The sequence below is a fragment of the Podarcis muralis genome, chromosome 13 (assembly GCF_964188315.1).
Source record: "Podarcis muralis chromosome 13, rPodMur119.hap1.1, whole genome shotgun sequence".
In the NCBI taxonomy this organism is placed as follows: Eukaryota; Metazoa; Chordata; class Lepidosauria; order Squamata; family Lacertidae; genus Podarcis; species Podarcis muralis.
The window spans coordinates 26,151,039-26,162,133 of record NC_135667.1 but is presented as its reverse complement, the minus strand read 5'-3'; the positions used below and the strand labels follow the sequence as shown (position 1 = coordinate 26,162,133).

General features: G+C 42.0%; 2 protein-coding genes across 2 annotated transcripts; both read right to left on the bottom strand.

The window, feature by feature from the left end:
* Positions 1-1,991: 1,991 nt before the first annotated feature.
* LOC114582176 (olfactory receptor 10A7-like) lies at positions 1,992-2,936 on the bottom strand. Its single transcript, XM_028702972.2, has one exon. It carries the CDS (start codon positions 2,934-2,936, stop codon positions 1,992-1,994), a length of 945 nt encoding a protein of 314 aa, XP_028558805.2.
* Positions 2,937-9,722: 6,786 nt separating this feature from the next.
* On the bottom strand, positions 9,723-10,679 carry LOC114581503 (olfactory receptor 6C75-like). Its single transcript, XM_028701693.2, has one exon. It carries the CDS (start codon positions 10,674-10,676, stop codon positions 9,723-9,725), a length of 954 nt encoding a protein of 317 aa, XP_028557526.2. The 5' UTR covers positions 10,677-10,679.
* Between the last annotated feature and the right edge of the window lie 416 nt (positions 10,680-11,095).

Sequence of the window (11,095 nt, the reverse complement as noted above, 5' to 3'; positions counted from 1 at the left end):
TGATTAGGTGTGCTGATGAATATTAACACTGAAAGAGTAGTTAGGGTGACCATATGCAAAATAAGACAGCAATAAAAAAGTAAAGGGACCCCTGACCATTAGGTCTAGTCGTGACCGACTCTGGGGTTGCAGCTCTTATCTCGCTTTATTGGCCAAAGGAGCCAACGTTTGTCCGCAGACAGTTTTTCTGGGTCATGTGGCCAGCATGACTAAGCCACCTCTGGCGAACCAGAGCAGCACATGGAAACGCCGGAGTGGTACTTATTTATCTACTTGCACTTTGATGTGTTTTCGAACTGCTAGGTTGGCAGGAGCAGGGACCGAGCCACTAGGGCCCCATGGAGTTGGCACAAGTGCCAGGTTCTGATAAGGGAGCCTGTTGCAGGGGCACCTGGTCATGCCCCCTCAAAAAAATGTGCCCGGAGTCACAGCCCCCCCCCCCCCACTATGCCACTGATTCATGGGGAGGTTCCACTCAGCATTACCTGATGCTCCCTGCCACCCTTTTCCTGAGCTGCCAGTGTCTCCTAGCAAGCAGGGAATGCCCTGCCCTGGCATGGCTGCCCATCTCCAAGGTGACTGGCAGAAGTATGGAAGCTGAGCAGGGAGTGTTTGCCTGGCAGGGATCCAGCACTGATAGTCCATTGCTCTCATGTAAGTCATGTGACTTGCATGGGGAGTGCAGCCCCAAAAGACGTGCGTCCCAATTTGCCTCTGCAGGATGTTAGAGGGCGTGGCATAGGGCGGTGGTGGCGGACCTATGGCACCTATGGCACACTCTGAGTGCCCTCTCTGTGGGCACTTGCGCTGTCACCCCAGCAGGGCTGTAGCTTCCATGCCAGTGGTGGGGGAAGAGGAGGAGAGGAGGGCTATCACACACCGTCCAAAGCCTGCAGTACCAGGCCCTGGCGAGCGAGCGAGCAAGCGAGGGACTGAGCAGGCATTGACTTTTGATGTGCCAGGGCCTCCCGCCAGTCTGTTTTTCCTACTTGGGAGTAAGCCACCTTGAGTTCAGCAGGGTTAACTCCCAGGTCAGTAAGCATATAAAGCTGGCAACCTAAGAAGGGGCTGCTGGGCTTTCCTGCAGAAGCCAACAGAGAAATTCATTCCGTACAGGCTGTGATCAAACGACAGCCGAAGAAATGGCAAACAACAACAACAACAACAACAACAACAACAACAACAACAACATAATAATAATAACCCTGACCACCTTGCTGGGATTATTTCCTTATCTGTATTTATTTGTATGTGCAAACACAGATAATCATTATTATATCATATTAAGAATTGGGAGAGGGTGGCTCTTAATACAGCCCTCCAGTGTACACTAGTGGCCAAAATTGTGGAACTCTCAAAACTCTTAATAAACTACAGCTCAAATGATTCTTTAGGGTAAATCAGGATTGCTTTAAATTTATACTACATACTTACTAGTCATTGAATATGATTTATGTTAGTCTGATACAACTCCATGTTTACAGCTATTTTAATTGTTTTGCAATTGCAGCTAAGAATACTATGTGGTTATTTTTATTACATCTTTTTACAATTTCAAGGAATTTTTGCATGTTTTTGTGTATCTCCACCCCCTCTCATATATCCCCCTTTTTTGTAAGGGAAAACTGAACAGAAGGGGCAGGTTTCCATGATGTACTCTGTACCTAGTTGTGATTCAATTAAGGATTTGCTGTTTGGGTCTGTGCTTTGAATGGCTAAGACTAAGTTATGCATAAACAACAACAAAATCCAGTACTCTCCTACTTGGGTCTGTTCTTTGAATGGGGAACAATTGAGCTAGCTGTCTGTATGACAAAATCCAATTTCAGCATGCTGTTTACCAGGAGCGGGAACTGTCCTTTGTGCTTCTTTTAGACACCACTTTATGCATTCTGGTCATGCTCAATCTGTGGAAATTATATAGTACCAGCAATTGAAGTATACTAACTTATCTTTATTGCTTCCAAACATTATGATGAATGAATGAATGATCATCTGTGAAAAAATAATTCTCTGTTCCTGGTCCTGGTCACCATCCTCTTAATAGCACCATTTACCTCCTTATTCCTTAGGGCATAGATAATAGGGTTCAGCATGGGCGTGATGGTGGTGTACACTAAAGCCAAGTATTTTTCACTATCCTGAGCATTAAGTGATTTGGGCCTTAGATAAATCAAGCTGCCACTCCCATAGTACAGGGTCACCACCAAGACATGAGAAGAGCAGGTGGAGAAAGCTTTCTGGCGCCCTTCCGAGGATGTCATCTTCAGGACATTGGAAATAATCAGAGAGTAGGACACAATGATAAGGGAAAAGGGGGTGAAAATAACTAGGATGGCAGCTGTAAAGAGCTGCATTTCATACAAAGAAGTGTCAATGCATGAAAGCTTCATGAGTGGTGGGATATCACAGAAAAAATAATTAATTTTGTTTGATCCACAGAATGGCAGAGTGAAGACCCAAGCTGTCTGAAGCAGAGACACCAAGTTGCCCATAAACCATGAGAGGACAGTCAGTGAAAGGCAAACTTTCTGGTTCATGATGATCATGTATCTCAGTGGTTTGCATATGGCCACGTAACGGTCATAGGCCATAAAAGCCAGGAGGAAGCATTCTGATGCCCCTAAGAAAAGCAAGAAGAACATTTGTGTGGCACATCCAGTGTAGGAAATTCGCTTGTTCTCTGATAGGAAATTAACCAGCATTAGGGGGAGGGTCACCGAAGAGTAGCAAATGTCCAGGAAAGACAAGACCTTCAGAAAGAAATACATTGGTGTGTGAAGTGATGGATCTGCTATGACTATGATGAAAATGAGCATGTTCCCCAACATTATTATTATGTAAACCAATAGAAAGAAAATGAACAAAAACAGCTGCAGGTCAGGATGATTCATTAAACCCAAGAGGACAAATCCATTCTCTCTTGTAGCATTCATGCTCTTGTTTCACTCTTCTGGAAGAAGAAAAGAATGCAAAATGTGTTAAAGAAAGCCTAAAATAACATAGGTAAGGGTAACCCTGACCATTAGGTCCAGTCAAGGACGACTCTGGGGTTGTGGTGCTCATCTCGCTCCCAGGCCGAGGGAGCCGGCGTTTGTCCATAGACAGCTTCTGGGTCATGTGGCCAGCATGATTAAGCTGCTTCTGGTGAACCAGAAATGCCGTTTACCTTCCCACTGGAGCAGTACCTATTTATCTACTTGCACTTGACGTGCTTTTGAATTGCTGGGTGGGCAGGAGCTTGGACTGAGCAACGGGAGCTCACCCCGTCACGGGGATTTGAACTGCCAACCTTCCAATTGGCAAGCCCCAGGCTCTGTGGTTTAGACCACAGCGCCACCGCCACCTGCGTCCCTTAAAATAACTTAGGAAGAAATAATTCCAATCAATGAAGCAGTAATAAAGTATTTGCATATTTACTGCTGACAGTAAAAGCAGCAAGAAAGCACTGTGAGATTGCATTTTATTTAGTATTGTATGTAGTCTTCAAACTGTCACAAACCAAAAGTTTCACAATCTTAGTCAACATGATGCCTTCATGATGTTTCAGACAAAATTCCTATTAGCCCCAGCCAGCATTGGCATGGTTAGAGATTATAAGATTTGCTGTCCAACAGCATGTGGAAATGACAAGGTTTGGGAAGGCTGCTCTGGAGAACACAGGACAGAAACCATTTAGAGATGGCTTCTGTGAAAGAGTTGACAGAAAACCACTCGAGCTTTGGGCAGCCACATGGTAACAAGTCGTTTCTCTGAATAGCCACATCCAAAGATTTCATGGAACAATTGTCAAGATTAGCACATTAACGTTGCAACATCAGGGCTGTTTTAAATAGCTCTACTCTACGTAGCCTCAGTGATCACAGTGCAATTTGTTCACATGGAGTGAGTTATTGCATAGTGGGGCATTCTTTTCATATTAGCACAAAACTGCTGGAAGAAATAACATTTCTGCTGTTGTGATAAATATAACTTCAAGTGATCTAAATTAAGTGAACAAAAAACAAAACAAAAACCCAACAACAACCAGACAATACAGCACTGAATTTTGGTGGAAAAGATTAATTGCAGAATGTAATGACTCTTATTTTTAATGTTGCATAATCTGGCTTTTTTTAGTGCCATTTTATTTCAATGGAAAAGATGTGTTCCCTTTGAAAACTGTTCCAAATAAATAAATTTGAAAGTAGTTATTTAAAATAAAAAAAAAAATTTAAAAGTATGAACATGGTCTACCCCAAATTAAAGGCTTTTCAGTCACACTTATTTCAACAAGGGAGGTTTAAAGACCATGGTGATTCTGTCTTTGAAGTTACTGCCATATGGTGGTGCTTAATACATGATTGTTTCCTTATACATTTTATCACTGAGAAACCAACATGATAGCAATAAATTAATAAATCTCACTCTTACATAGAAAGCTTATTGTGTAGGCATTCATGCAGTTTTAATTATCATATAAACATTTTAATCTTATACACACATACTTGAGTAGGTCCCTTTGAACGTGGTGGGACTTACTTCTGAGTAGACAGTAAATAGAACTGCATTGTAGATCAAGTTGAAGTCAAAATACAGTGGATCTTTCTATAGAGAAAAACAGTCTTGGTTCTTTCTCTTGTTAATTTTTTTGTAGTAAAGAGTCTCACTTACCAGCATAATGAACACAAATAAACACCAGTGCAGGAAATGCCAGCTGAAATTTCTTAGTGAAGCAAAATAAAATCTTGAAAGAGATGGAAACGTGGATGGGTCTGGTGGTTCTTCCACACCTAACTGTTCAAATGAAGAAGAAAATAATAATATAAAATAATTTTTCTAAAACAGGGGAATTTCCTTTCATTTCCAAGTACATTTCTGATTAAAAAATACTGAAGAGTGAACAATATTCAGTCTCTCTTACTCTCACCACTTTCCGCTCACAGATATCACCTGTCTATAGGATGTGCAGACTGATTTCAGAGGCATATCTCAGACTTCTGTGTGCCCCTAAGGAACAGGATTGTGAAGGAACCTTGGGGGTTTCTAATAAAGTTTACATCCTGTTCTCTATTACACAAACTTTTGTTTCATTTTCCAGCAATAAAAGTTAATTGAATAAGTTATAAAAGTTGTTCAATGACTTCCTCCCACTTTGAAATACCATTTTCAATTCCATTTGTCTTATTTACATTATAAGATCATTTCCTTCTCATTTGTTTCACAACGGTCATCTGCTGTAAGAAACTATGGTCAGTAGCCCATTTTGGCTCACCAATCAGTATCATTCTGGGGAGGTGGAGACTGAATTATGTGACTTCAATTGCAGGCCTACAATGAGTCTGCAAATGTGTAACTGTATGTGCATACTTTTACACCTGACTAAATCTACTTTCCATTACAAATCATCCACCCTTCCCCTATCCCCTCACAGCTCATCACCCGCACAGCTTGCTCCAAGCCTCCCCTCCCCTCACTATTCACCCCAACCCCTTTTATAAAAGAATAGGAGTTGCGCCCTTCCGGGGCTCTGGGAAGGTCATGGAAGGAGCCCTCCACCTTATAGAGGTATGGTTCTGGGCGGTTCCTGACTTTGCATGATTTTGTCTTTGCATCTGTACCCCAAGAATGGAATTCTTGCATAAGTGACAGGCCAACTGCACTTTAGGCCCAAATAAACTGTGTATCTACAATAAACTGTGTGGTTCTAGCATCCACAGTGAAAAGGATCAAGGAACATAGAAAGAGCATTGATTTGTGCTGGCAGCAACTTGGAAATGATGCTTCTACCGCATCCCCTTTCATTGCTTTCAGGTTTAATAACAGAACTGCTGGGAGTCTGAACCATTCAAGAATTGCTCCAAGGATACAACCAAATGTGCACATGTTGTTGTTTAGTCGTTTAGTCGTGTCCGACTCTTCATGACCCCATGGACCAGAGCACGCCAGGCACTTCTGTCTTCCACTGCCTCCGGCAGTTTGGTCAAACTCATGCTGCTAGCTTCGAGAACATTATCCAACCATCTCGTCCTCTGTCGTCCCCTTCTCCTTGTGCTCTCCATCTTTCCCAACATCAGGGTCTTTCCCAGGAATCTTCTCTTCTCATGAGGTGGCCAAAGTATTGGAGCCTCAGCTTCACAATCTGTCCTTCCAGTGAGCACTCAGGGCTGATTTCCTTAAGAATGGATCAATTTGATCTCCTTGCAGTCCATGGGACTCTCAAGAGTCTCCTCCAGCACCAGAATTCAAAAGCATCAATTCTTTGGCGATCAGCCTTCTTTATGGTCCAGCTCTCACTTCCATACATCACTACCGGGAAAACGATAGCTTTTACTATACGGACCTTTGTTGGCAAGGTGATGTCTCTACTTTTTAAGATGCTGTCTAGGTTTGTCATTGCTTTTCTCCCAAGAAGCAAACGTCTTTTAATTTTGTGGCTGCTGTCACCATCTGCAGTGATCATGGAGCCCAAGAAAGTAAAATCTCTCACTGCCTCCATTTCTTCCCCTTCTATTTGCCAGGAGGTGATGGGCCCAGTGGCCATGATCTTCGTTTTTTTGATGTTGAGCTTCAGACCATATTTTGCGCTCTCCTCTTTCACCCTCATTATAAAAGTTTCTTTAATTCCTCCTCACTTTCTGCCATCAAGGTTGTGTCATCTGCATATCTGAGGTTGTTGATATTTCTTCCGGCAATCTTAATTCCGGCTTGGGATTCATCCAGCCCAGCCTTTCGCATGATGAATTCTGCATATAAGTTAAATAAGCAGGGAGACAATATATAGCCATGTCGTACTCCTTTCCCAATTTTGAACCAATCAGTTGTTCCATATCCAGTTCTAACTGTAGCATCTTGTCCCACATAGAGATTTCTCAGGAGACAGATGAGGTGATCAGGCACTCCCATTTCTTTAAGAACTTGCCATAGTTTGCTGGGGTCGACACAGTCAAAGGCTTTTGCATAGTCAATGAAGCAGAAGTAGATGTCTTTCTAGAACTCTCTAGCTTTCTCCATAATCCAGCGCATGTTTGCAATTTGGTCTCTGGTTCCTCTGCCTCTTCTAAATCCAGCTTGCACTTCTGGAAGTTCTCGGTCCACATACTGCTTGAGCCTTCCTTGTAGAATTTTAAGCATAACCTTGCTGGCGTGTGAAATGAGTACAATTGTGTGGTAGTTGGAGCATTCTTTGGCATTGCCCTTCTTTGGGATTGGGATGTAGACTGATCTTCTCCAATCATCTGGCCACTGCTGAGTTTTCCAAACTTGCTGGCATATTGAGTGTAGCACCTTAACAGCCTCATCTTTTAAAATTTTAAATATTTCAGCTGGAATACCATCACTTCCACTGGCCTTGTTATTTGCACTCTTTTTCTTCTGCTTTTCCATTAGTGATCCATAAGAACTACATAAATCTTTGCTAATTGGTTACAGATTAATAACCAGCAGTAAAGCTCAGTGATTCGTTCTCCCCCAACCCCTTGGTTATACTAGAATCATAGAATAGAATCATAGAGTTGGAAGAGACCACAAGGGCCATCGAGTCCAACCCCCTGCCAAGCAGGAAACACCATCAGAGCACTCCTGACATATGGTTGTCAAGCCTCTGCTTAAAGACCTCCAAAGATGGAGACTCCACCACACTCCTTGGCAGCAAATTCCACTGTCGAACAGCTCTTACTGTCAGGAAGTTCTTCCTAATGTTTAGGTGGAATCTTCTTTCTTGTAGTTTGGATCCATTGCTCCGTGTCCGGTTCTCTGGAGCAGCAGAAAACAACCTTTCTCCCTCCTCTATGTGACATCCTTTTATATATTTGAACATGGCTATCATATCACCCCTTAACCTCCTCTTCTCCAGGCTAAACATGCCCAGCTCCCTTAGCCGTTCCTCATAAGGCATCATTTCCAGGCCTTTGACCATTTTGGTTGCCCTCCTCTGGACACGTTCCAGTTTGTCAGTGTCCTTCTTGAACTGTGGTGCCCAGAACTGGACACAGTACTCCAGGTGAGGTCTGACCAGAGCAGAATACAGTGGCACTATTACTTCCCTTGATCTAGATGCTATACTCCTATTGATGCAGCCCAGAATTGCATTGGCTTTTTTAGCTGCCGCGTCACACTGTTGGCTCACGTCAAGTTTGTGGTCAACCAAGACTCCTAGATCCTTTTCACATGTACTGCTCTCAAGCCAGGTGTCACCCATCTTGTATTTGTGCCTCACATTTTTTTTGCCCAAGTGCAATACTTTACATTTCTCCCTGTTAAAATTTATCTTGTTTGTTTTGGCCCAGTTCTCTAATCTGTCACTACTACTGCAATGTACATGGGCCTGCCCTGGAATGTAGTTTTATAACTTCAAATAGCACAATAAATTTGACTGAGATGGGAAATGTTTCATAACCAGTTTTTAACAATCACCGCTGAATGTCTGTTCATTTCCAAGGTGCTGGTGTTGACCAGTAAGTAGGGCTGTGGGGTGGGGATGAGTAAGTTTGCATTTAAAGGGAACCTACGTAATTTGCACTTCCCACAACAATATGTGAAATGGCTTGCAGCCAGCCTTTGACATTGCTCCTTCTCTAATTTTGCAATTCTTTAGTGAAGCAATGATCACAAAAACACTAGGGTGAAGTGTGCATAAAAATGCATTGAGTTAGTCAAAATAACATTGAATTGCATTTTATTTGGGGAAATTGCTTTTCAAAATATTTCAGGAGAAATAATCACAAAAACGCTGGTGAATTTTCACGAGGGATTTTTAAATATAAAATAAAATTGCAAGCTGATGTGGAAATCTAGAAAACTGAAAAGTGGAAAAAATGAGAAACAAGAGAAACTGAAATTTACGTATTCACCCACTCCTGCCTTTAGCACCCTATGCTCACACTTTTCTCCATATCCCAACATGAATTTGGGCAAGACTGGCTGGGATCTTTCTGCTCTGCGGCTCTGCATTAGTTGTGGAACTGGAGTTCAGCAATGTCTGGAGAACACTACATTGAGTGAATAAAGTATTTTTCAGCGACTATGCATGTACAAATAATCACTGTGGAGTATTTGGCCGGAGGAGGGACCTACTACATTGTACATAACTTTCCTTGTATGACTATTTCATGGGGTGTCAGATGTGGAGGAACTGGTGTGCACCTGAAATGCTCTATACATGTGAAATGGAAGTGAAGGTGATAAATAGACAGATGATAGACGCTAGACGCTAGACGATAGATAGATAGATAGATAGATAGATAGATAGATAGATGATAGGTAGATAGATGATAGAAAACCTATGATGTCTTAGGAACTAAAAAGGTAAAGGTAAAGAGACCCCTGACCATTAGGTCCAGTCACAGACAACTCTGGGGTTGCGGCGCTCATCTCACTTTATTGGCTGAGGGAGCCAGCGTACAGCATGCGGCCAGCATGACTAAGCCGCTTCTGGTGAACCAGAGCAGTGCACAGAAACACCATTTACCTTCCTGCTGGAGCAGTACCTATTTATCTACTTGCACTTCATGCTTTCGAACTGCTAGGTTGGCAGGAGCAGTGACTGAGCAACGGGAGCTCACCCTGTCGTGGGGATTCAAACTGCTAACCTTCTGATCAGCAAGCCCTAGGCTCTGTGGTTTAACCCACAGCACCACCCGCGTCCCTTAGGAACTACTACAGTGCAAATATAACTATTACATCACTACAGCAGCAATGGATACAATTCTGAAGAAACCAAATATTCATTGACACACACTGTTTTATCTTAGAAATCTAGCCTGAATTATTTTTGCTTGAATTTTCCTTAAGGCTTCTTTCACCTCTTTATTTCGCAGGCTATAGATCAGGGGATTGACCATTGGAGTAAAGACAGTGTAAAAGGCAGAGAAAACTTTGTTCAAATCTCCCAGCAACTGAGTGTCAGGCAGCATGTATACAATCATCAGGGTGCCATAGAAAATGGTGACCACAATGAGATGGGATGAGCAGGTAGAGAAAGCCTTTTTCCTTCCTGTGGAAGAAGGGATTCTCAAGACAGTGGCTATGATACAAGCATAAGATGTCACCGTCAGAAAAAAGGGAGGTAGTGTGAAAATGCAAGCCATCATGAAAGCAACAATTATGATTTTGTGAGTATCACTGCAAGCCAATTTTAGCAAGGGGTTGAAGTCACAAAAGAAATGATCTATTTCGTTTTCCCCACAGAATGTCAACTGCAACAAAGGAAATAATACAGTATTTCCTAGAAAGCCACTTATCCAGGACCCAATCATCAAACAGAGGCAATCCCTGTTGCTCATAATGGTTGTGTAGTGCAAAGGTTTGCATATGGCCAAATATCGATCATATGACATGGCAGATAAGAGGAAACATTCTGTTGCAGCTAGTGAACCAAAAAAGTACATCTGTAAAAAACAGCCATTGAAAGAAATTGATCTGTTTCCAGTCACAAAACTGGCCAGCATTCTGGGCAAGATTGTTGAGCTGTAGCAAGTCTCCAAGCACGACAGATTCCCTAGGAAGTAGTACATTGGTGTGTGCAGATGCTGATCAGCCATAACAAGTGTGACAATGAGGATGTTTCCAACCATGGTGATAATGTAGATTATCAGGACCATCAGAAAAAGCAAGACCTGGACAGCTGGGATATCTCCAAACCCCAGAAGGATAAATTCTGTAACCACTGTTTGGTTTTCCAATACCTTCTTTTCCATAGAATGAATCTAGAAATAAGTAAAATTGTTATTAAATAAACTTTTTCTATGTACAAATGGGGCTTTCCCCCAGCTAGTTTAGGTTAAAAGACTTATTCACAAAACATGAGTGAAACATAAAATTTAAAATATATTTCTCTCAAATCTCAAAACACACACTTCACAATGATTCCCCCATCCCTGAAAATAGACATATTTAAATGTGGGACTTTCATGCAGTGTGAAATCCACTGGATAACTAATTTCTGATCCACCCGGTCAGTTCATAATGGAATTCTCAATGATCAATTTAATCCACACATTCTAAAAGCTAAATTTAAGAGAATATTAGCATAAGATACAACAAAAAGGATGCAAAAATACTTATGTAGACAAGCAAAGTATTATTAGACAAACCTCCTTCATTAAAGGGGCCAGCA

What these genes read in the sequence shown, in the direction of transcription:
- LOC114581503 (XM_028701693.2), bottom strand. Translation starts at nt 10,676, where the DNA reads ATGGAAAAGAAGGTATTGGAAAACCAAACAGTGGTTACAGAATTTATC.
- LOC114582176 (XM_028702972.2), bottom strand. Translation starts at nt 2,936, where the DNA reads ATGAATGCTACAAGAGAGAATGGATTTGTCCTCTTGGGTTTAATGAAT.